The sequence below is a fragment of the Aythya marila genome (assembly GCF_965140915.1).
Source record: "Aythya marila genome assembly, chromosome: 1".
NCBI classification, from domain to species: domain Eukaryota; kingdom Metazoa; phylum Chordata; class Aves; order Anseriformes; family Anatidae; genus Aythya; species Aythya marila.
In genome coordinates this window covers 31,145,471-31,171,780 of record NC_139042.1, presented here as the reverse complement: position 1 = coordinate 31,171,780, position 26,310 = coordinate 31,145,471, and the positions used below count along the sequence as shown (strand labels likewise).

At 38.6% G+C, this 26,310-nt stretch overlaps 1 protein-coding gene across 1 annotated transcript; it reads left to right on the top strand.

The window, feature by feature from the left end:
- Nucleotides 1–479: 479 nt before the first annotated feature.
- DNAJC15 (DnaJ heat shock protein family (Hsp40) member C15) lies at nucleotides 480–25,624 on the top strand. The gene is made up of 6 exons (XM_082751955.1): nucleotides 480–648; nucleotides 8,130–8,181; nucleotides 10,104–10,177; nucleotides 17,048–17,124; nucleotides 22,234–22,304; nucleotides 25,488–25,624. The coding sequence occupies exons 1-6, from the start codon at nucleotides 547–549 to the stop codon at nucleotides 25,556–25,558; spliced, it is 447 nt and encodes a 148-aa protein (XP_082608081.1). The 5' UTR covers nucleotides 480–546; the 3' UTR covers nucleotides 25,559–25,624.
- Nucleotides 25,625–26,310: the final 686 nt, after the last annotated feature.

Here is a 26,310-nt window from a genome sequence, read left to right as displayed (position 1 = left end):
GCCCCCCAGCTCCTCAGGACGGCTGGAGGACAACAGAAAGGGACAGGGACAGGGACAGGGACAGGGACAGGGACAGGGACAGGGACAGGGACAGGGACAGGGACAGGGACAGGGACAGGGACAGGGACAGGGACAGGGACAGGGACCCCCCCTCCCTCAGGGCCCCCTCAGGGGGCAAAGCACAGCGCCGCGCCCAACCGCCCCTCCTCAGCGCGGCGCGTACCACCAGCGGTGAGGTGGGGGGAGCTCCACTTCCACTTTAGGTATGAGCATCCTCACGGTAATCTCAGCTATAAAGCCGAGGCCTCAGCCTCTTTTATCAGGATCTTCAGTCTACGCGAGGCCGGCCACGAAGCGGGACGAGGAGGTGAAGGCCGAGTCTCCATCTCACACTTCCCCCCTCCAAGCCGCTGTGGTACCGCCCGCCCCGCTCCCCGCCAAGGGGGCCCCTCCCCCTGTCAGGGCAGAGTGACGCGCGGCGGAGCTTCGCCTTCCAACTAGTTTGTGCCTCCGGGCGGCCCGTAGCGTGCCGTCACCGCCGCCATTATGGAGGGAGCCGGGGCCTCCTCCGAGGCCCTGCGCTATGCCGAGTACACCGGGGCCGCTACGGGTGCCGGCAAGGGCCAAGCCGAGCCAGAGCGGGGGCTGGTGAGCGCGCTGCGGGGCAGGCACCGGGGGGGGGGGCGGAGGGGAGCACGACAAGGACGGGCTCTGCCCGCACCGGGGGGCTTGGGCTTCACTTTTATTAAATGCCTGTAAATACACGCTGGTGTCCGTGCGTCTGACTCTGCGAGTTTACTTTTTAATGCCATTTTTACACCATGTTTCTCTCTATATGATGAATAGGTTCTGTAACCTGTCTATCCCTTGTCACAGCAGTATAGGGTCCAGTCACAGGGTCTGCAGCGGGGCTTGCTTTGTCGTGGTCTCAGTGTTGTGTGGAAGGGTTTTACATTACCAGGCTCTGGGCTGTCACAGCTTTCTCCTTGGAGTTTGTTCTTCAGACAGGCCTTTTGGTGGAGAAAGCGGTATTTTCGTTATTTTCAGTTTTCAAGTGTTTCTTCTGGGGCTGCGGTCTTTGTGCTGCTGTCACGGGGATTTGTGGGATTAACGGTTGGGTTTTAGTGGGAGCTGGAGAGGGATCTTCTAACTGCTTGGAAGGTAAGGATCTTAAGCTGACGTTACAGGAGAAGAAGTGGGAAGTATTTCCGAGTGGGCTTTGGTGTAGTCTAAAACATGTCCCAGCATTCAGCCAGCTTGGTAGGAACCAAAGGGACCAGCTGTGGTGTTCGCACATTCAGGTTCAGAGGCTACAAACAATAGTAACTCTAAATGAAAATCCATGCAGTGCCGTGGTCAGAGCCTTGAAGAAAAAAAAAGGAAGAAAGCTTGCCCTTGAGTTTGCAGGAGCTAAGATACGTTTTTACATTTAACTATAATTAATAACCCATACTTTTTGAGGAATAGCATAGGTAAAGACACGTCATTTCTGTGATAGTTAGAGGCTACTGTTCATTAAAAGATGGGAATATCACAGAATTGCGTAGGTTGGAAGAGACCTCAAGATCGAGTCCAACCTCTGACCAATATAAATTAATTAAAATGGCTTCATCTCTAACTAATGTTCTCTCAGTCACGACTAGATTCATCCTGAAATGCTTCTTCGTGAAGCTCACCTTTAACTTGTCAATGTCTTATAAAACACATTTCCAACCATATTTGTTGTGAACTGTTAACAAATGGTTGGCAGTGGAGGATAATTTGTAGTTGGACTAGAACCTATGTCATGGCCTCATGTAAGCAGTGGAAGAGACAGGGTATGTGCTTGTTGGATTCCTAACTAAGGAATTCAGGAGGTCAAGTTGTATATAATTAAATGCAAAGGTGTTGAAAGACAAAGAAATTATATATATATATTTTTTACTCAATTCAAAGTTGTATCAAGATCAACTATAGCATTGTGCGTCTATTCCTTACAACATCCAGGGTTAACAATGTCTTGTGGCAGTTTCACACTGATAGCTACATAAACTCCATCACACTGCGCTGTCACTTCCCCCTCCTCAAATGAACAGGGGGAGAAAATATGATGAAAAAGAGCTTAAGGCTTGAGATAAGGGCAAGCAGATCACTCGCCAATTCCCATCACAGGCAAAACAGATTCAACATAGGGAGATTAATATAATTTATTCCCTATTACTGACAGATTAGAACAGTGAGAAACTAAAAGCAAACTAAAAACACCTTCCCCTTCTCACCTCCCCGTGCACCCTCTCCGATCTCGTTGTTAATTAAAATACTAAACAGGACCATTCCCAGGACAGACCCCTGAGGGACACTGCTTGTCACTGGTCTCCACCTGGACATGGAGCCGTTGGCCACCACTCTCTGGGTGCAACCTTCAAGGCAATTCCTTCTGCACTGAATGGTCCACCCATCAAATCCATCTCTCTCCAATTTAGAGATCAGGATGTCACGTGGGACAGTGTCAAAAGGCCTTACAGAAGTCCAGGTGGGTGACATTGGTTGGTCTTCCCTTGTCAACTGATGAACACTCCATCACAGAAGCCACCAGGTTGGTCAGGCACAATTTGCTCTTGGTGAGGCCATGCTGGCTGTCTCGGATCCCCTCTTTGTCCTCTTATGGGTGCCTTGACATTGCTTCCAGGAGTATCTGTTCTGTGATCTTTCCAGGCATGGAGATGAGGCTCACAGGTCTGTAGTTCCCCAGGTCTTCCTTTCTACCCTTTTTAAAAATGGGAGTGACGTTTCCCTTTTTCCAGTCACCAGGGACTTCACCTGACTACAAGGATTTTCCAAATATGATGTATAGAGGCTTGGCAGCTCAATCAGCCCATTCCCTCAGGCCCCTGGGATGCATGGCATTGAGCCCCACAGACTTGTACCTGTTCAATTCCACCAGGTGGTCTCCAACCTGCTCTTTGCTTGCAGTGGCAGCCACTTTGCTCCCCCAGCCACACCTTGCCCAGAGGTTCAGGGACTCGAGAGATGTGGGAAGCCTGACTGGTAGCAAAGACTGAGGCCAACAAGTTGCTGAGTACCTCAGCCTTCTCCATGTCTGTCATTACCAGTTCTCATTTATCAGAGGGGGCACACTCTCTTTGGCCTTTCTTTTCTGGTCAATGTACTGAGAGAATCTCTCATTATTTTTTTGCATTCCTCATCAAGCTCAGTTCCATCTGTGCCTTGGCTTTCCTGCCCCCATTCCTGCACACCCAGACAGCATCCCTGTGCTCTTCCCAGGCCACATGTCTCTGCTTCCCCTGCCTGTGCATTTCTTTCCTGTGCCTCAGTCTGACCAGCAGGTCCTGCCTCACCCATTCTGGTGTCTGCCTTCCCTGCCCACTTTCTTACTCAGGAGATGGAAAGTTCTTGTCCTGTAAGGAAAACATCCTTGAAGAGCTGCCAGCTCTGCTCAGCTCCTTTGTCCCTTAGGACAGTATTTATCCACTAGGTCTTTAAACAGCTGGAAGTTTGCTCTTTGGAAGTTCAGTCCTGCTTTTGCTCTTCACCAGGCTTGTATTCCCCAAGACCACAAAAAGACCATGCAGGACATGGTCACTGCAGCCCAGACTGCCTCCAGTCTAAACCTCTTTAATAAGCTCACCCCCACTGGTGAGCACCAGGCCCAGTGACTCTTCTCCTCGGCTTGGGTTGTCTCATACCTGGGCCACGAAGTTATCCTCAACACAATCTGGGAGTCTCCTGGGTTGTTCACAGCCTGCTGTGGGGCTTCCCCGGCTCACAGCCAGGTGGTTGAAGTCCCCCATTCAAGCATCTTCTTTTTAAACAGAAAAGAGAAAAAATGTTGTAAAATAGATGATAAAAAAATGACATGAAAATTGGGTGAGTATGGAGAGGAGTATCCAGCTGAAATTACTTTTAATTTACTATAGGAAAAGAAATTAAATTTCATAGGAAGGTAAGAGTGGATGCAAGGCATTAGGTTATGAAATCAAGTCTGTTGCAAATAGTTTATGATATAATCCCAACGTATCCGGCTCCATATAGAGCTGATTAGGTGCTTTGCGCTGAAACAGGCTTCTAATAAGCTGTAGCTACTCTTCTGAGGCGTAGAAGAAACCTTCTACCTTCCATGCCAAATACAATCATTTATTTCAGGCATTTTTATTTATTCTGAATATTAAACAATATTCAGAAATATTTTTGTATATTTGGTTAGTATACTTGTGAATCCTGTTTCTTAGCAGCATGCAGCTGTTTAAAGAGAAAAAAGGACTAATAAACTGCTGCCCAGCCCATCAGAAAAAATTATTATTTTTCTCTGTGCTTTTTATTCCATTAGACTGTAGCTTTCTGTGGCCCAAAAAAGAATACAGCTCTTGCTGTGTATTTGAAAGCTGATTGTGGGAAAAGCAAAATATTTTTCATTTAACCAAGAAAGGTGTTTTCACTGATGGCAGTAGAAGAACCAGAGAATAAAATCCAAACCCTGTTTAAGCAGGTATGTTTTGACATTTGTGAAGTCAGTTCTGGTAGCCTGTAGTCAGATGTAATAGTATAATCCTGAAATTTTAAAAGCATACATTTGCAATTCTCTTTATGTTTGTTAGTTTAACTTTTTTTCTACTATTTTTCTTTCTATGGAAGGAAAAGCTGTAATGGTAGGAGTCACAGAAGTTACCCTTTTTGAGCACAGTTAAGTTAGCAGGGCACTGTGGATTAGGAATTTGCAGAATGGTAACTTACTCTTCCCAGTTTCTTCTAAAAATTAAGGTTTCTGGAAAATTACAAATTAAAAAATTAGGCCATATCTCTATGCTAACAGCATATAATGTATACCTCCACATATATACTGTATGTTAGTTAATATGCCTTATCCTTTTTTGTTTGCCAAATGCTCTGGTAAGTCAGGTATTGCAGTTGCCTTTCTAATGTGTGTATTTCCTAATACATAATTCTCAAAAAATAATAAAAAAACAGGTTTTGCAGATTTAGCAAAACTTTGTTTTATTGTCTGTATAGAAGAGGGTTTGTTACAGAAAACTGAACTACATAGTAAAATTAAAATACTGAGATCAGCAGAATAGCACAGAGTTGATGACTAACCTTTGGGAGCTGATTCATTGAATCAAGAAAGGGACAGATTTTACTTTTTAATCTTTTAATTCTTTATTTTTCCCTCTTGGATCTTAAAAGAATGCTTTCTTATAAAACCCCACATATTCTAAATTTCTTAAACTTGTTTATTTTTTGGGGAAAAAAAAACGCCAATTCTGTCATAGTTAAAAGTCCTGTTTTGTTTTGTTTTTCAGCCTTTGCATCTGAAATAGCAGGCATTTTCAAGCGGTGTGATCCGAAGTGGTCATGGTGCTAGTTGTCTTAGCATGCCATAAATAAGCTGATCCCTTCCGCAGTGAGAATGAATTGTTTCCTTTAATATTGACAAGAAAAGAATGCATTTAATTAAAGCTTTGCACTCATTATAAGAATAAAATTTTGTGCTCTGTGTTTCAAAGCACCAGAGTAGCCTTGATTTATTCTTCTAAATAATCATCTGAGTTAAGTAGGCATGGAAAAAGGAATCTGAAGCAGACTGGACTTAAAGGATTTACTGGTTAGTACTTGAAGTTACCTCTGATTTTATGAGAGAGGCTGTGACAGTAAAAGATGAACCGTGCAATCTTTCTTCCATTGATTTAAATTCAGTTTTTAAACCAATGTTTCTCAACTTTTTGGGTAGCTGTACCTCACCTGTAAAAGTGGGCAATCTTTCATGCCTCTCTGGCTTGATCTTCCCATACCTTTTAGCTACTTTTCTGGCTGGTCTTCAGATTCCTGCCGATCTTCCTTACAGTTTTTAACCTAGAGCTGCTGGCACACTTATTTATTTTTTTTCACTTTTTTATTTTAAATCTGCTTTCCACTAGCTTTCCAGTAACTGCGAGTGCTTTCCACTAAGATTGCAATAATATACACCAGTGGATGTGACTGACTCTATCAAAGGCCCTCAGGGATCTCTGCCCTGTGTTCCCAAACCACTCTGCAAAAACACTTAAGCAACGTCTGTGCTGAGCTGACATGGTCCAGGGTTTATTTATTAGCCTGGTTTCTGCTCTGCCTTAACCTGCGAGGAGGTGTCCTTACCAGTGTACCTTGCTGTAAATTGCTGACATAAGCCACCTTGTTGGTGGCAAAGCAAGTATAACTTAATTTTGACAAGCACAGGCTAATAAATATATATATTTTTTTCCAATATGATCTATTTCACACATTGTTGGGCTCTTAATTGACTGTAACCACTTAGTGAAAGATTCTTGCTGTCACTCTGAATGAGTTCAGGAAAGTATGTACTGCATATAAATCCATGATCACAGAGCACAGAATAATATAGGATTTCTATAGGGTTTTGATATTTCCAGAAACGTGGCAGCTGCTGTTTGGTCTCTAAACAGAGATCACAAGAATTTAGTGGAAGTTTTTTGTGTATTGAGAGCCTGGGAAAACCGATTTGTGAGAAGAAATGAAACGAATTTGAGTTTAGCGAGGAGATGAACTGTGTGCTTCACCGTTTTATTTCATCTACCATTTAAGGCAGCATACTTAGATTTTTTTCATGGTCTGAAGATGAAGGGAAATTTTGTGCAACTGAAAGGAACAACAGACATTAAACTACTACGTTATTTTTACATGCTTATCGTTCAGAAATGATTGGTAATATGAAGACTTGAGGCTACACTGAAATGGAGAGTTAGACAAATAAAATGGGATAGACAGGTGGATTTTAAGCACTTCTGTTCAAAACTCCCCCAGCCTTAACTTTGGAGCTCCAGCTGGGTTCTAGCCGCTGATAATCCAATTCTAGAAGGCTTTAAAAGCTGTATTTCCTAACTCTTCCCCTTCTCTGTCTAGAAATAAGATTTACTACAAAGAATTTTAGCCCCGGGGGTCTTAGTAGTGAAGGCTACATGGTTCCAGATCCTGTTACTGGGACACTAATGTTGAAAATTGGGCTTCCAGTCCTGCTCTCAGCTTTGTTGGTAGAAATCTTATAAACCAGTTTTTGGATAAATGCAGAAGTAATAGGAGCAGAAAGGCATACACAGAAGAGTCAATCTGGTGATAAAAGCATTTTCATTGTACTTATGTTTTGAATTCCAACTAAACAGGCTTAATCTGATTTCTCATGATTTCTGGCATAAACTTCAAGGCATTATTAAACTATCATAAAACAGGTAATGCCACAGATAACATCATTTCATTTTTTTCAAAGGTTAAACATAGGCTTTTCAGATGTGGATAGATACCCTGACACACCAGACGTGTGCTTGTGATGCTCATTACCCTTCCTGGGTTCTGGAAAAGGTTGAGGAGTCAGTCCTTTCTTCAGGGTTTACCAAGTATTGTGTAGCAGCTTCTTGTTCAATATCCTTTATAGGATGCTTGACTTTCTTCAAACACTGTGTAGAAAAGCATACACACCTTATTTGAGGTCTTTGAGTTAGGAAAATGTAGGAGTTGCTAGTGAACCAGATGGTCAAGTCTTGTGGTGAGTTTGGTTCCAAGAGTCCAGTTAGACTTGAAGCAAAGTTAAGCTGAAAATGAAAACTGTCGTAAGTCTCTTTACAAATATTTTTACTTTAAGTTCAGACAGTGGTCGACAGTAAATAATGAGATGTCCAGGCTCTATGTGTTGACTGTGGGGCTTCCATGAGTCACAGAGTGAGAGATGTAAGACATTAATATTTGTGGCTACAGCTGTGGGATGCAACTTTTTTTTTTTTTTTTTTGGTAATAAACTAATACCTTCTGTTATGGCAAACATGATTTCAGACTGTGTAGAACTAGTCTGCACAAGAAAAAATCAGGTAATCCTGTGCAGCATCTGCCTTATGTTTTTATTATTGCATATAGAAGCTGTTAGTGTTTATTCACTGATATGCTAATGGATAGTTGCAAGTTAAACCTGAAGCATTGGGTTTGTGGGGCTGAAGTATAAAACCTGATGTAGCCTGTGGAATACAGAACCTTCTTTTATATTTCATATAAATTATATATGGCAGGCATAAGAAATACTTGCTGTTAAAGATGCCTGTATTTCAAATTGAATTTGCAGTTTATTTTGTTTCCTGTTTTTTCTGCTTTAGGCCAGATCTATGATAGCAGTCGGACTTGGCATTGCAACCGTTGCATTTGCAGGTAAGCTGAATTTCTAGCAGGCTGTGGAACTGCTACCTGTCTGCTACTGTTTCCAAACAGGTTAATGGAGTTTTTATGAATATTTATTTTGGGAAGTGGAGGTAGCCTGAGAGTGTTATGGAGAATCGTGTCCAGTTCTAGCTCCTGTCCCTTCAAAATTCCCTGATACTTTTTCCAAAATTCTCTTTGAAAAAGTTGCTGCTAGAAAAACATATTTTATGGGCAGCAGTGAAAAGGTTCTGCATATTCTCTGTCTGCAAATGTAATGTAAAATGATGACATTATACATGCGCACACACAGGAGGATATTGCAAGGAAGAGGTTCTTTAGTACAAAAGTGCGCAGCAGGACCTTGTGGTGTGAAGGTGATGCTACACAAATTCAAATAGAGGAAAATAAAAGGCTTTAGTGGCTACAATGGTTTATCAGATTAAACTGGTTCTATAATAGCGTGTTTGTTACCTGAACTATTTGTATTTAGACTATGTATTTCTGAAAAATATATTCTAGTGTGAATATGGGCCATGGGCTTAGCGTGATTTGCATGCTGGTTTATTCATGTAGGATGACTGGTCTGTTCTGGTGTTGAAATACACAAGTTAATATCCATTACTTCCAGGATGTAAAATCAGCCATGCTCAGACATGTGCAAATGCGTACACCAAGAATAGATGCACATAGATGAACAAGTTACACTAAAATTCAGCTGGTGTTTTGTGGGTACAGCTGTTTTATTTTAATTAGGGGAAGGAAAGTCAGGATCTTTGGTGATGTACAGCTGTTAAGTTGGTTGTTATATGTGCTTCTGTAGAAGCAGAAGAGGGGTACTTTTAGAATTTCTTTTGCTGGTTGAGCAGAAGTAGTAGTGACAGCTAGCAATGAAGTGGTAACAGTAAGCTTTAAGAAGAAGGTGAGGTAGTATGTTATTTGTACATGACAGCATTTCAGCAATGATACTCCGAGAGTGGTTTTAACTTCGATGTTAGTGCAGCTACAGACTTTAAATTGTTAAAATAACCTATGGAGACTTCCTGTATTTTAAGAATGAAAGCAAGATGTTATGAGAGTAAAGCAGAGACACGTCTGATACAATGCTTTTCCGTTGTGTATAATAGTATGTTATGTTGCTAATGAATAATTAATCAAAACACAAATTGAGGGAAGGGGACCTACAGGGAAAACCTGCCAGTAATGCAATACAAATTTTGATTCTTTAGTTGGTAGACCCTCTTCGTGCTTCAGAGAATACAGCCTGATTTAGTGCCTTTCTTAGCTCTAGATGCTCACTGCCATTTGGGAGTTGAACGGCTATGAATCCTAAAAGGCCTTCTCTTTTTAACAAAATAAAAAATGCAGTGCTTACAATATGTGATTAAGCATACAACATCAGATCAAGAAACACGTAGTATATAGATTTGTTTGGAAAACATAACCTTTGAGCAGTATTTAATAAATAATGTTTATTGAAAGCTAATGTTTCATATTTCGCTTTTTCTTAAAGTTCACAAGGTAGATAACTTCATTTGTTATATTGAAATGCATTTAAATCTATTTATTTTGTGTGCAAGCACAAAGGATCTTTGCCACCTGCAACTGGGTTTCTATATTCAGTGTATTAAAATTCTCCTGCCCCCACTCCCAGTATAAAGACCGAAAAATGTAAACCACTGCATGGGACATCATGGGACTTCTGCTGGGCAGGATCTAGAACCAGCTGGTGAGGAAATATCTTGAAAAACAGCAAAATGCAACAGTGCTGTACAGCAAGTAAACGAAATGAAAAGACTAACAATGAAGAATGACTTTGATTTATTTATTTTTTCCAATTAAAATTCTTCTGTAAGCTGTGGAGCAGATGTCAGAGGCTATTTGTGTACGTGTGGATGTTGATTATAAGTTCATCTAACTTCAATCTTTTCCAGGCCGTTATGCATTTCACCTTTGGAAGCCATTGGAGCAAACAATTACAGAGACAGTAAGGAAGATTTCAACTTCTGTAAGTTTAGAGGTTACTTCATACTAGCTAAATCATTTTTTAAATTCTAAGTATTTAGAAAGGAGCCATTTTATGTTTGAAAATGGTAAGTGCCAGCTAGATTATTTTTTTCTCCCCCGGGTAAGGGTGCTCCTTACTCTGTATGGTCTAGCATTTTATTTAGTATATTTTAAGTCTCTGTAAATAGAACTGTATCAAAAAATGTTTGTGAGATTTCATAAGCATTTCTAAATTTCCTGGTGACATTCTGTTTTTCAGAAGTTTTTACTTATAAGTCTTAAAAGAAATTGTTGAATTGGGCTGTAGGAAGATAGCTAAATCCTAGCAATTACAAAGCAATGACCTGCAGTTTCATTTTAAGAAGCTAAAAAGGAACAAATTCAGTCATTTTTCTTACAGATAAACTTCCAGGAAAGGTTGCCAAAGAGATGGAGGAGCTTGTTTTCTTTCGTTGCAACTCACGTGTGAACAAGAAAACAAGGTCCTCTATCTCTTTGCACATGAATTGTCTTTTTTGTTGTTGTTGTTCCCCAGCTATAACATTTGAGCTCTTAACTAAGATCCTGTTTTCTTTATTCCTCCACTTGTTTTAAAATAAAATAATCAAGAAGACAAATCAAAAGGTAGGCTGTTGTGAGAGCAGCAAATACAAGAAATATTCCAGAGCACTTTCTTTTTGGCTTTGATGACTACACTGTCCTCTGGTAAATAAATAAATATGTTCCATTCCAGTTTGTTTAAAGTAATTCCTACCGAGGTAGGTGACTGCTTATAGCAAATGATTCTTTCAAAGTTCAGTCTGTGAACACTTGTTCACAGATGGAAGTGGATAATTCCACCATTCGCCTTTTGGTGTGTGAGTGAATATTTATTGCAGATGGTTATTTTCTGAAAACAAAAACAAAAACAAAAAACAGGCAGGATTTTTGAAAAGTGTTCCTTAACGTTGCATGTATTTGTGAGGCCAGTTGCAACGTGGAGCTTATCTGTATACTGCATGCCAAGAATGGGCAGAAGCTAGGGGCCAGATCTGTTTGCCTTCTCTACTTTGTGTTGATGTGCTGAAGGTGCAGGGATGATCAGTGCAAGCTTCCAGGGGAAGGAAAGACTCAAAACATGGGCTGTCCTCTTAGGGCAGTTCCACACTTGTTCCTAATTGTGATGTGTATTGGCCAGAAATGGTGTGCCAGGATCAATTTTTGCTCTCTGTCCCTCTATTGCATTGCTGTTGTGAGACCAACACCAATTTCATTTTTCCTTTCTAAAGTCATTTTTGGAGAGATTCCCATGTTGCCTGCCAAAACGGCAGAGGGGACTTTAGGTACTCTGAATTAAATTGCTTTCATGTGAAGCAGATAGAGTGTGACTAGAACTAGCAAGCAGTAAGGACGTGGATTCAGAGTAAGGAGTGTTTCTGTCTTCATCCTCCTTCTCCAGAAGTTTTAGTCCAGCACTTCATCTATCCACTTGTAGCTACAGACTAGGGAATCTAAATTCAGACATTTGCATGCAAGAATGCAGGCGGTGACTTTTTAATACATTGAAATATGACATGCTACTGCACAGAGAGGTGTCTGTTCCTAGGAAACTGTACCCCTCAGAACCAGTAAGTTGGCTGAGCCTGGCTCACCAGAGGTCTATTTCATTTTTACCTTAATGACTTTCACAGTCCTGCAGTATTCACCAACAACCCAGAGTACCTTCTGAATTCCCAGTGTTCCTGGAGTTGAGTCCTGTTTCTGCCTTCACATCCTGCCTTAAAGCCCAGAGTTATACGTTGGTCTCTAGTAGGGTGCTTCTCTTCTATTGCTAATAATAAAAATAGAGGTTTTCAGTATAATATGAGATCTGCTGGATACACTAAAACTCTTCTGGTTTGCCATTAACTGCATGTGTTTTTTAACTGTATACTTGTGAGGGTAATGGCATTTTTTTTCTACAATCATAGTCCAAATTTAAGTCCCTTGTCTAATTCCAAAGCAAAGGTTATCTGTTCTCCATTACTCTGCAGGTACAACTTTATTGGATTGTTTATTTTCTGAGGTTTTTTTTTTTTTTTTCCCCTTAACAATCATTTCCTATTTGTAATTTGTCTGTAAAACAATAGAAAGAGAAAATACTACATACAAAGATTCTAGGTAAGTGTTTGTTGCCCAAACTTCTTATTTTAGTTGTTTAAGAAGATGTCATTTTGGGGAATTTGAAGCTGCTGAATATAATCTATGGGTTAGGACTTTCATCATGTCTCTTTACAGCGTATTGCTCTCTAAACTGTGCTGACAATGGAAATCAAGCAGTTAGTACTTCTGCCTGTGTTTGCTGGAAAAAGCACCTGGAATTCATTTTGTGTCTAGGCTTAGTGCTACTTGCTGGTTTCCTGTGGTGTTTAGAGGCACCTAACTTGGTCACTGTATTTTTCAGTGGTTACTCTAGCTTTCTAGAATCAGACCCTGTCCCTCATAGCCTTTGTTTCTGGGGGAAGAGTGTGAAGCAGCCGCCTGTTGAAATGCTAGCTGGTTCTTTCTGTAAGCACCTACTCTTCTCCCCACGTTTGCAGTTACTTTTTTTTCTCCTGTTCACAACAGAAATTGCAGCTCTTGTTAGCTGTAGTTGCAGTGTTATCCTTTCTTCCTGCTCGCTAATAAATTACTTACGTGAGGTCAAGTTGAGCAGTTACGAAGTGATCATTTAAAATGCCTGCTTGTTGGATCTTGAGTGTCTGACACTATTTACTTACCTAAATAACTAACGTGTGGAATCAACAATTCCACTCATCTTCTAGCCAGAAGGAGCAAGTAAAAGCAAGTAAAAAGTGTTACATTTTATTCTGAATTCCTACCTCTTGTTTAGCTTTAACTTATCACAATTAAGCATATAGACTTTTTAAGTATAAAGAGTAAATGCTGTTATAATTTATCACTGAAATTTTCTACTGTCTTTTTTCAGGGGAAGACGACGTAAGAGGGAACATTTTTATTTCTTCTCTATAACAAGTCCCTCACAATGAAATACTTTTTTTTATAAATTTATTTATTTTTAGCTTGAACCTTATTTTGCTACTGTTATCACCAGTGCCAGTGACACTGTTTTGTTTCTCTGGGTAGTGTCTTGGATCTATTGCAAATACAAGGTTCTTGGTGCTATGTAGTCATTTCTTTTTTCTTCCTCAGAAAGACCTTAATGCTATTAATCGTAATATTAATATTTTCTTATTAAATAAAAAATATTTCAAGAGCACTACTTTTCCTTTTTTAATCAATGATATTTAATATTCAGCTATAGGAACGGCAATTCTAGGCAAATCTGTTAAAATCCTCAAATTCCTGAATCCTGAAAATTGTGTTCCAGAAAACACTGGTCCCTTCTACAACACCTCATAGGCAATTTTGCACTCAGTTTCCCTTATTTGATCAATTTCTGCTCAGATGTATTGAGTTCTGAATTCAGAATTAAGAGCAGCAACCATTCATCTTGTCTTTCACTGAAAATAAAGCTTCCAGAGACTAATAAAATTTGCAGCCCATTTTATATTAATCTCTATGATGATCTCAGCAAATTTTAGGTTACTTTATAAACACAGCTTCTAAATAGCACATGCACACAGGGTTTATTACCTTTTTCTGTGGGGGACTGTGTTGGTGGTGGACCAACACACAAAGTTATCAGAAAAAAACACTGCCTCATATAATTCGATGTGATGTCTGGTTTCAGTTATGGAGTTTTGAATATCATTTATCTTACATGGAAATAGTCATTATGCTTTCTCTGTGCTATTCCAGGAAAAGTGTCTTGAAGATGTCACAGTCCAAATGAATTGGATTTTGTGAAAAATTACAAGAGTGAATGCATGTTTGCAGAACAAGTCCAGCCATCTTCTATTTCACCCTCAACCATTAATAGCATTTGTTTAGTAAGCGGAATTTGCTTATATAAGTTGCTAAACAGTAATAATATGCAAGGAAGTAAAGTAAATTAAATGGAAGTTCGCCAGCCTCTCTCCAAGAGGATGAAGAAACGGAGAGCTCATTTTAGTGATTCTTCCAGTACAAAATTTTTCTGCAATAGCCAGAGTTAATTAATAATAAAGTGTCTGGAGCTGTCTACACATCAGAAAGTTCTCATAACAGAAAAATATCTGAGAATTTTTTCATTCGCTACAGTCATTACTTAGAAAAGAAAGATTTTTTTCTTAGTTTTAATTTGAATAGCATGGAAAAGTTGTTTAATTTGGGAACGAGAAGTTTGCCAAGATATTTCCAAAAATGAATACTTCATGTTTTTTCCCCATATTCTAACCAAGAGGAACAGTGGCTTCAATGCCTAATTTCCTTTTGCTTTACATTCTGTTTAGGTTCAATATTTTAATTTAAGAAAATGATTATTCTTGCCCTGTGCTTCATTTCTGAGAAGAAAATGCTTTTTCTTGATGCCCACTTGCACACGCTGTTTTTGAAGGTTCCTATTTGTTTATGTGCCAAAGGACATAGACAACAGAATTTCTTTTTTGATTTTTCTTGGAAGTGAACCAAATCAAGGCTTCCTGAGGTTAGAACAGTGTCAAGGAAAAGTGCTTTAAAAACATGAAAAAGTACTTCTGAATTTAAGCCTATAGCCATCTTTCTCCTTATTCCCTGATTTCGAATGAGCTATTTTAGATGAAATCTACCAAGAACAGAGAGGAGCTTTATTAGAGAGAATTCAAATATTGCTTTTCTGTACATGAATCAGTGTCCAATTGTATTACAGCTGTATGCTAGGGTTGAAGAATTAACCTTTTCAGAAATCCATCTGTATTTAAGTTTCTTTGGAAGAAGTTCCGGAAATTATTTCACAGGGCATTAAAGCATGCTTTTTTCTTTTCTCCTGGCTGTAGTAATTCCTCGATGTCCTTGCAAATTTCTGGGCAGTTTTACCTCTTCAAGGATGTTACCTGGTGGCCATTAAATCATTAGAATAATTTCCTCTTGGACTGGAGAAGCCATTTGTGTTCTCTGTGTATTATGTAGTGTAACCTCTAATGTTGCTGTGCACCATGACAGACCTGTTTTGTGTTACCCAATAGGTGTAGCAGTGGTTCCTCAACAGATTTTTGTTGTAGGCATGACATGTCTGCAATTGCTTTGGTTTTGGTAACTGAAGTGTTACAGTGGTGCTAATTTCATGTATGTTTTGAGTGGGGTGGGAAGAAGAAAAGTAAGTTTTGCTACAGATCGTAGCAGCACAAAAAAAGTTGACCAAAAAAAACCCCACAACACATATATCTTTTCTGTGGCTGTGTGAAACTTCCTGGCTCCACGAGGGAATTGCTGCCTTCAGAGACATTCTGTACCGGTAGCAATAGGTGATTATTTCTGAACCATGCTTTTGGGTGAATGTTGTTCCTAACCTTAATTAAAGGCTTTATTTAGATATCATAGACAGAGCCTTACAAATGCTTTAATGCATTTGAAATTACTTGAGAGAGAGTATGTATAAATGTAAGGCATAATTCTCGCCGGATATGAATGGATATATTTAGTGTAGCTAGTGAGGAAAGTGTTTTATTAAGGGCCAGGCACACGTTTACTTGGGGGTAAAAGGAACGTTTAAAAATAGTCTCAGCTCTCAGGCCAGTCTTCCCCTTGATAGCAGCAAAAGAAGCTTATTTTTCCCTAGTTGATAGGTTTTTGCACTGAGGAAAAAAAAAACCTTCAGTCTTGTTGAGTGCAGATTCAATTGGCACTGCGTGCCAATTCCCAAAGGCAGGCTGTCTTGGAGCTATGTCTGTTGCCTCTGGGACTGTTATTTGTATAGCAGTGGGCTATCCCTAATTCTTCTGTAAGAACCATTTGCATTGAGGAAATCATTGCTAACCATCCTTGCGGTTCAGTTACTGTTTAAAAATTTATTTTAAAATGTATTTACAGTTGACAAGTATACTTTCAACCTATTCCCTATGACAATTAATTGTTGCAATGATTTACTCACATCTCTCTCTCTTCTTTATTGTTTTTTTCTTTATTTTTTTCTTATTTTTGTCTTAAAACAGTGGCTAAAGTTGCACATACCAGTGAGTTTTTAATGAAAAACTAACCCCAAATCCTGTTTCTAATCTTCATCAGTCATCAATGTCTAGGGAAGGATATAAAGGCAAAACCTGTCTAGGGTTTCCCCATGTACTCTGCCTTTCCAGTGTTCTCCAGCACAGTGATTTCCTGAAATAGAACTTGAAGTTTTATGCTAAACCTGTTCTCTTTTTTTTGTTGTTGTTGTTATCATTTTTGTTTCCAGGGTTCCTTCAAAGAATTCTTTGATATTTTTTTTTAAGTAACAGTGGTTCATATAGAAAAAAAAATGACTCTTCATCAGTTTATTATATTTATCATTCCCATCATTTTATTATAGCTTATACCTGCTTTCTTTGTAGAAATATGTGGAATTCAGAGTGATCGTCCATAATTCTTTGGATACCAGAATGTCGTCACTCTTGCCATTTTCCATTTCAGTGCAACCAGTGCTATTCTAAACAACTTTCCTCCTTTCCCTTCCCTGCTTCCCCAAACGCAGGCAGTGTACCACTTTATACTAGCATGTACTTTGATTCTGGGCTGTTTTGCCTGAAGGCAGGATTTTAATGGTTGTAGCTATTAATATCTTCTATTAGTAGTAGAAGATTGTAAAAACACAGATAGCTATTTTTAAGTTGGCTTTTGTATGTGTTAACACCCAGGAGAAGTCCTTTCATATTATCTGGTTTCTACTCATTCCATGCCTTCAAAATAAATTATAGATGAATGTTAAGCTGTGACTGGGGTCAAATAAATAGGATTTAGGTCCTGGCACCTTGTATATGAAACTAATTATTGCTTGTTTTGCCTTTTTTCTTCTTAGAGTCTTTCATCCTACTATAAAGGAGGATTTGAACAGAAAATGAGTAGGCGAGAAGCAAGTCTTATTTTAGGTGTAAGGTAGGTGTGTTGCATTAATGTGTTTTTGTTTGGTGAGTATTGAATAAAGAAAATGCATATTGCAAGAATGTGGAATACTCTGGCCAAGTTCCTTTTTTTTTTTTTTTTAAAGACATCTAATGGCTTAAACCATTCTAATATTCTGCTTAAGCTGGAAAGCAAGCAACAAAATAGTAATGGAACATGCCACTTATGTTTGGCTTGAAGGTATGGCAACATACTGCATTGGAGAATTACTGCTCTTAAAATATCAGAATAGCACATACTGCACTAATTAGTGTGATCACATGGCTTGGTTTCCAATAAAAACCCTGATATGAGCAATGTTGTAGATTATATTGATAAACAAGGAAAACAAATCAATTTTGCTCATTTTTTTGTCATTATTTTTTTTTCTTCTCCCTACTCTTCAATTTGTATGGATTAAGACTTACAGCATACTCCAAACAAAAAATACATTGAGAGACTTGTCATTTAAAGTGGGTATAGCAAGTCATTTCCAGGCTGAGGAATCAATGGATTTTCAAGTGGATTTTTTTTTTTTTTCAGAAACATGGATGGCCAATGATAGCACGTGCTTTAGCATTTTCTATAAAGCAAATGGTGGGTTTAAGGGCCCTCCAGATGAGAGGCACAGATCTGACCTTTAGGTAGTAGATATCCTATTTCTGGTTTAGATAGTTCTGAATTTTAAGATCAGGAAAAATAAAGAAGATGGTATTAATTATCTCCAGAAGAAATTATTTCAGGTGGTGAAAATTGAGACTTAAAATCTTGTTGGTGTGCTACTTGTAACATAATGGAAATTATGGAGATGTAGCATTCATTTCAAGAATTTGTAAATAAAAAATTACATTTGAAATATTTTGTGCTTGAACACTGAACAGGAGATTTATATGAATGCTATTCAGAAATAGTTCCTTTGACCTTTATGTTTGATAATGTATTTACATTTTCACTTATTTTATAAGGGCAGATTCGGTCATGTTGCAGAGTAGCACACTGCAGCTCATTAAAGTCTGTTTACAGTGGTAATGCTTAGTCTGAACACTGCTCATGTACATGCCTGAAGTTTCTTCACGTCTGAAGTCAGTCCCTTGTTAATTTTTTATTTTAATAGCGTGAGTCTGCACAGGGAACAGTGACACTGCTTGATGTGTTTGGGCTCAGGTTTGCAAATACCATTCTTAATCAGATATAAGGAATGTTCTTAATGTTTAAAGAACTGACCCTTTAATTGTGTAGCTGCATGGCTAATGCCATTATAGGAAGCTTTCACATTGTTTGAAAACACCTTCATAGACCAGTTTTAACTCAGTTTACTATATTACATGTATAAAGGTGCCATTTAAAAAAAAAAAAAAAAAAGTGTGTTTTAATGTATTATGGAAACTGCCAACCTATGCATAAACTAGATTTTGTCTGGGCATTGATCTTATTTTTGTAGTTTTTGTCTTCTGTGTCTTCACTTCCAACTCACGTTAAATTTGGGAGCAGAGACTTTGTTCATTATTTTAAGTGCTCAGCATGTATGTGGGCACACTGTAAATAAAGAGGCATGATAAAGGTGAACATACAATGGCAGCTTTTACATTTCAAATACATACTCTTTACACATTCCAGATATTATACTTCAATAGCCATTTTCTAAGATTGCAAGGTTTTTGACAGAAACATGTATGTGCATTGTATATATTTAAACTATGTAAAACGTATCCAAAGCTACAGAGTACTGTACTAAAAATACCAACTATTTTCAAGTTTTATTGTTATGAAGCAGCACCGATTACTGAAATTCAGTACAACATGGCAATAATTTTTAACAGCTATATACCCTCTAGGAGGAACTGCTGGTGGGAGAGATGGGGAAATGTCTGAGATGAGATAGAAAGTGAAAATGTTAGGAGTGTTATCCAAACATTAGATTTGCCAGTATAAAATAATTTTGCCTATGGATGTCTTAAGTATAATGGCTTACTGCTATCACATCCCTGCTGCTGATTTTCTGAAGTCAGAAAATGTCTTATGAAAACTGTAAGTTAAAATTCTAGATAAAAATGAACAAAATTATCTATATTATACCATTTCTTCCACAGAATGAGATGCAAAATATTTCTTTCCAAAGAAAGTGTTTGTTAATGTACAAGTTGAATTATAATAATTATGCATTAGTTGAAGATATTTGTTGTGATTTTTAAAACATGAATGGTTTAACCTTTAAAAAAAAAAAAGCTGTTACATAAATGAGCATACTCTACACAAACAATTTAGTGTATTTAAGGTTTGGTTGTCACGATTCCTGTTTTTTTTCTCTTGTGTTTTATTTTCCATTAAAAACACAGGTATATTGTTTGACTGTAAGGTCATTCAAGTTGGGAGAGACCTCAGGAGGTCTCTAGTCCTCTCTGTTGCTCAAAACAAAGTTGCTCAGCTCTTTACCCAGAGGATCTTCAAAGATGCTCTGGACAACCTGTGTCACTGTTGGGCTGCCCTGGTTGAGCAGAAAGTATCGTGTCCAGTCCAAACCTCTCATCTCGCTTTTTGCCCATTTTCTCTCACCCTCCCACCATGAGTCCCTGTGGGGGGCCTGGACCCGTACTCTTCCCTATCTCTGTGTAGGAACTGAGGTGCTGCTTCTTCCAGGCTGAACAAGCCCTGTTCCCTCAGCCCCTTCTCACAAGGCAAATGCTCCAGCCCCTGAGCAAGGTGGGTCCTTTCCTGAACCTGCTGTGGTTGCTCCACGTCTGCTCTGTGCAGGGGTGCAGCATCTGGATGTGACGGAATCATAGAAACACGTGTTGGAAACGACCTACAAGATCATCTAGTCCAACTGTCCTCCTCTGACCAATGCTACCCACTAAGCTACTAAAATGTATCTCGTAGCACCTCATCCAAACGCTTCTTGAATGCCACAAGGGATGGTGACTCCACCACCTCCCTGGGCAACCCGTTCTAGTGCCTGACTGCACTTTCTGAGCAGATATGTCTCCTCATATCCAACCTAAACCTCCTCTGGCACAACTTGAGGCCATTCCCTCTAGTCCTGTCACTGGTTATCTGTGGGAAGAGGCCGACCGCCAGCTCCCCACCCCTTCCTTTCAGGTAGCTGCAGAGAGCAATGAGGTCTCCCCTGAGCCTCCTCTTCTCCAGACTAAACAACCCCAGCTCCCTCAGCCACTCCTCATACAACTTGTGCTCCAGGCTCTTCACCAGCTTTGTAGCCCTTCTCTGGACATGGTCCAGGGCCTTGATGACCTTCTTGTACTGAGGGGCCCAAAACCAGAGCTGAGTACAGGGTGACGATCACCTCCCTACTCCTGCTGGCTACACTATTTCCGAAGCCTTCTTGAATGCTTCATGTGCTTGGCTGAGTAGGTGGGAACAGCTGCTTCTGGCAACCAAGTGACCACGCTACTGTCCACACAGCCAGGAGGCTGCTGTCCTCCTTTGCTTCTGGCTCATGACCTTGTTGTCCTCCAGGTGTTGTCCTTTCAGCATAGCTTCTTCCCAGCCCGGCTGTGTGCTGCCCGTAGTGCTGTGAGGAGCTCATCCTCCCCAGGTGCCAGGCTCTGCATCTGTGTCCTTGCTGAATTGCATGAGGGGTTCCTGGTAGTCCCTTCCTGCAGCCTATCTATGGCCCCTGAAGGTCAGCCCTGCCCTTAAAAGTGTTCCCAGTGTTCGTGGGATTAGACTTTCCAGCCGGAGAAAGTCAGTGAGGTTAGGAGATGGTGTTTGGTCGACTCAGGTGGTGAGGTTGTACCAGTTCAACGAAAATGAGATTTGTGACGTTTTTTTTCTCTCTGATGGCAATTAGTCCTTTACGTATAAGTCTTCATAGCCAGATAAGGCGATGTCAAATTTCATTAGTTTATGAGATACAAACACCATATTTTCAGTTGCTTGTTAGAACAAAACTGTGTGATTTTCCATAATATGCAGCAGCAACTTTTCCAGTTAGCCATGTGAATTTCTAAAAGTGCTATATCAACTTCCCTTTATACTATTATGATATAAAACTATTATTACAATATTAAGCAACAGATGCACAAATAAAAATATGGGCATCTTATTTTTAGCTATCTGATAATAAATCATTTTTGTAGTTCCAAGCGCTTCACCCTCTGGTTAATTCTTACTTTCTGGATTACTTTGTTCCACTGAAATGTTCTTTTCTTACACAGTTCTGTGAACTATTTTTGTAACGTATACTAATTTGCCTGTAACAGAGTAATAAATTGAGGTTGTTTACCTTGGGAGCGTAGTTAGGCTGATACCTTGCGTTCAGACTGTATCTACAAAAAGATTAATTGAATCATCACTGATTAAGAAGCTACCTGAAGTGGAAAATATTGCTTCGTTTCTGCATGCTAACAAATTACGAAAAACTAAACCATTTAAACTGTCCTTTTGCATACCAGAGTCTACGGTGCCGGCATACTGCATCCGTAAGTGGTTATTTGTCTGGCAAGGTACATATTTAATTTAGTTGAAGTACATATTTTATGTATCTGTCATTGAAGGAAACAACATTATGTAGCTCTTGTAAATCAACATGTCCCTAAATGCAACGAATTGAACAGCTTTGCAAAAATAAAAAATACTTTTTTTTACCAGGCTCCAACAGAGAGTATTTATAGCAACTATAAAAATATTTACAGTAGAAAAAATATGATAATATTTAATATTTGTTGTTTTGTCATTGGTCATATAAATACCTCTTTTCTAGGAGGAAAAAATATTTTTTTTCTGCAACTGATGATAAGAATACCAACTAGATACACCTAAAGCTGCTTTTTTTTCCCCCTGAATTATATATTTTAAATCACTGTGGGTATATTGGGTTAAAAAGAAAAAAAGAAAAAAGGATGAAGGATGTTTGTATGTGTCAAATGTCAAATACACAGGCTCTTTTTATAAATGTCCTTCTCTTGCATGTCCTAACTTGCATGTCTTTTGTTAATATTGCTTCCTCAAAGATGCAATTTTATGTTTCGTCCACAAGATGGTGAAAATCTCAAGTTTTAATTATTTTTGAAGCCAGTATAAAGTGTTAATTTATAGCCTGAATGCAGTGGCATTTATAGTAAGCACTTCAATTTATTTTTGCAGTCCATCTGCTGGCAAGGCCAAAATCAGAACAGCCCATAGGAGAATCATGATTTTGAATCATCCTGATAAAGGTAAGTAATTCTTCTTTCTTTTTCTTTTTCCTTTTTTAATCAAAGCTGGAAAGGAAGAGGCTTAAATGAGATCTCTTCAGTTTACTGATTGTATTAACAACCACACTGTATGAAGTTTATTTATAGACTTAAGCTTCTGTGCATTTTATCTCAGATAAACTAGGCTGATTTCCAGACTTTATGAACTACATCTTTAGTAAGTTGCTCAGCTTTCTTTAAGGTTTTCTAGTCTTGTGCTGTTTCAGATAAAATTATGAGCTTGTGTACCAGTGCTCCACACTGGTTTACAAGAAGAAAAAAAAAAAAAAAAAAACAACCCTTCTGCAAAATAAGAAAAAATGAGCTACAACATTTTTATATTAAATTCCTGTTCCTGTTTTGAAATGGAATGGACCAGTCACGTGTACAAAAGTAACTTGCTGTGGGGAAATGTTCTGCAGGCACTAAGTATATCATTTTTGAATTTCAGACTTCCTTGAATTCACTTGGAAAATACGTAAAGCTGGGCACTGTTGCTTTACTGGCCAGGTTTTTAATGTAAATTTATCTTACAGAAAGGCTATTATTATAACTTTAACTACACTACAGCTGGTTGAGAAAGAAAGCCCATATGTTCATTGCTGTTTCGACTTTAAAATAACAGATGGTGAAGAGTTGCACTGTATTTCAGAAGTCAAAAGGGGAAATCAGAGGTTTTTTTTTTTTTTTAATATCTTTTTGACAGAATTACAGGGATCCCTGCCTGTACCCCATTTTAAGAAAATGGGAAAAATAACTGACCACTGACCATGTGAAGCATTCAGTCAATGCTTTTCTTTAATGTCTTCATCCCTCAATTTAATTCTGAAGTTGTCCTGCTTATTCGATGTCACGCTTTCATTTTTTACACTTTTTTTTTTTGTAATGTACAAGCTGCATAAATATAATTTCTTTTCTAGTTAATCTTTTGCATTTTTAATACATCATGATGGTCAAAGGCCTCTTAACTGCTAGAGTACCCAGGAGGTCAAAAAATTTTAATAATAAGTTTCAAAGTTTTATTGTAGCAGTATTCAGAGACTTGAGCCAGAACCATGAATCTCCATGCGGGTGATGAGTAGCCCTAAGGAGGCAGTTCCCGTTACGAAGATCATACATTTTAACCGATGGCTCTTAGAGCTGTAATGCACCTGCAGCTGGGCACAATGCAGGTTTCGATGGATGTAGTAAGGCCTCCTGTGCGCTATTAGGATGGAGCATTTTCACAGTAGGAGCACCAGTTGAAGGGATTTGTGCCTCCTTGCTGCCCCTGCAGCTCTTCTGGCATGGCCAAAAAGAAAAACGTTGTCTAATGTCTTCAGTTGCAGAGCTAAGGCCTGGAGTGATTTTGAACGTATGGCATCACAAAGAGATTTGTTTGTGCATGTATGTATCTTGATTTCTTCTGGCTCTGGTAGCACAGATGTGCTTTTAAAAATAATATCCAGCATTAGAGTGTTATTCCAAAATAATGTTTTACCAGCTGGAGTTGTTTGAAGAAAGGGCAGTAAATACAGATTTTAAAAGTTGCATGTTATCTGAGACTCAAAACGTTGAAGAGAACATGATTAGAAATAAGTAAGAAATATATAGAAGTTTGCATAATAACATCCCCAGTGAGCAGTACTGAAATAGTTGCTTATTAACCTTTACTTAGTTCAGTTTAAAAGTGTTTTTATGTTTATATATTGTATGTTATTTTTTATAAGTTAATAATTTTATGAAAGAATACTTGCTGAAAGAAACAGAGGAAGAGATAAGTCTTTTGGACTTGCCTTAATTATAAACAAACACTTAGGCAATCATGAGATTGAATTTTCTCTCATTGGAGGGCTACAAAATTAATATGGCACTCAAGGATGTAAATGTAGTGAAAACACTTCTAGCAGATTGGAATTTAAGATCCTGCACTGTAGATATGTAGTAAACCAAAGACAAAGATAAAAGGCAAAGTTAAAAATTATTTTGGATACCTTGTTTATTGCAGTTTATAGCCTTTACTATTTTATCTTCTTGTCTACTCTTTGAAAGAAGCAATACTCAACCAATGTAGCAAATCCTGGGTAGAAAGACAATTCTTTTATTATTATTATTTTTAGTTTTAGTTTTTATATTTCAATTCTCTACCCTTCCCTGCCTCACTTTGCTCAAATGTGTTTTAGCTATTTGGACTACATTCAAACAAAACCAAAATGTGAACAAGAGACTTGAACTCCATTATTTTTTCCACTTGTTTTATTAGGCCATGAACTGACTTTATAATGATCTGGATTGCTGCAGGAATGGCTTTTTTTGTTGTTTTGTTTACACATGTTTACTGCTACTTCTTCTCTGTTTCTTCTGTCGCTGTCTTTTATGATGAATGAAAAATTATGATTGAACAGATGCCTGGGAAAAGGCTGTTCAATGTGCTGAATAGTACTGCTGGAATCATATTTTTACATTAAAAAAAATAATATAGGTGTATTCTAGTAAATCGTAAGTTACTGATACAGACCTTGTAATGCTGTTTTCAGTGACTGTAGGCAGATGGTTGGCACTCAGGGGGAGAGTAAAAAAACAAACACAAAAAGACTGCTGAACTGTAATCAAATTGTTAGATGGAGCGTAAAGCAATGACAGTGTTCAGGACTAGAAGTTAGAAGGCGTACCATGTTTAAATAGCTTTAATGTGACAGTTTCTGCCTGGTAATTCTGGGCATCTAGAATAGCAGAGGCTTGGTGTGTGTGTGTATGTGCACATGCTTAATGATTTTGTCAAAATTATTTATAAAATTTTGCCTCTTAGTTTTTGGGGTGGGTTGGCATAATAGCTATTAGCTTTAGATGAATGTTTGAGACAGCTGACCTTGCATACATTTGCAGCAAAACTGTACTGCAAGTCTAAATCACACCAGTGTGAAATGATTTTAGATTTCAGACTTCTTTCCGAGACAAATTGTTTAGCTTTATTCTTCAGTGACTTCAGTTTTGATTACATTCTTCATGTTCCCTTATCAATTAGTTTTCTTCATATCAGTGTCATTTTTTTAATCAGTTTTATGAGAAGGATCTACTTAGGAAGGGGAGCTAATAGAAGCAAGTAATAAGGGGAAGTGAATAAGGGGAAGTGAAGCAGCTGATACTGATGTGTAAATGGTAACCCTTTACCTTTTTTCTTCTCAGGTGGATCACCTTACTTAGCAACAAAAATAAATGAAGCAAAAGACTTGCTGGAATCCAGTGCCAAAAATTGAAATCCTAAGCCTTGCATCAAAGGAGATCCAAAAAAAAAAAAAAAAAAAAAGAAAAAGAAAATCAACTTTTACATGTCTTTCTGTGGAAGATTCAATAGATTCATTGTGCGCAGCTACAAGTACATCTACTTGTTCTGCATGGTTTCTTAACACTGTACTGAATGTTTATATTTATTGTCAGAATTAAAGGTATAAGACTATTTAAAAGCAAACAATTCTATTGCAGTTACGTTTAAGATTTAGTGTATTTTTTACTGAATTATGATACATTACAAGCTTTGAAAATTCTCTTAATGTGGTTTTCTTCTGAAGCAGTTACTTATACGAAACTCTTGGACCTTCGTAAAATTGAAAAAGGTCTTAAATATAGACTTTTCCTTCATTGTTGAAGACAACTGTTGTGAGAAAATCCATGACAGTGTGTTTGGTCAGTGGAAGCGTGGCAGACTCCATATGGCAAGTTTTCATAATTACCTGACAACTGAATCTATTCCTCTGTGAAATGGTAGGGTATGTTGATGAGGGCAGTTTCAGAGGTGCAACTCAGAGGGAGGGGATGAGTAATGGAGCTGGGGTGGTTTAGTCTGGGGAAGAGGAGGCTCAGGGGAGATCTTATTGCTCTCTACAGCTACCCGAAAGGAAGGTGTAGGGATCTGGGGGTCGGCCTTTTCTTGCAGGTAACTAGTGACAGGACTAGAGGGAATGGCATCCAGTTGTGGCAGGGGAGGCTCAGGTTGGAAATGAGGAGACAT

What these genes read in the sequence shown, in the direction of transcription:
- DNAJC15 (XM_082751955.1), top strand. Translation starts at nt 547, where the DNA reads ATGGAGGGAGCCGGGGCCTCCTCCGAGGCCCTGCGCTATGCCGAGTAC. An exon ending in AGTCTTATTTTAGGTGTAAG is followed by an intron (nt 17,125 to 22,233) that starts GTAGGTGTGTTG and finishes TTATTTTTGCAG; the next exon opens with TCCATCTGCTGGCAAGGCCA. An exon ending in TTTGAATCATCCTGATAAAG is followed by an intron (nt 22,305 to 25,487) that starts GTAAGTAATTCT and finishes TTTTCTTCTCAG; the next exon opens with GTGGATCACCTTACTTAGCA.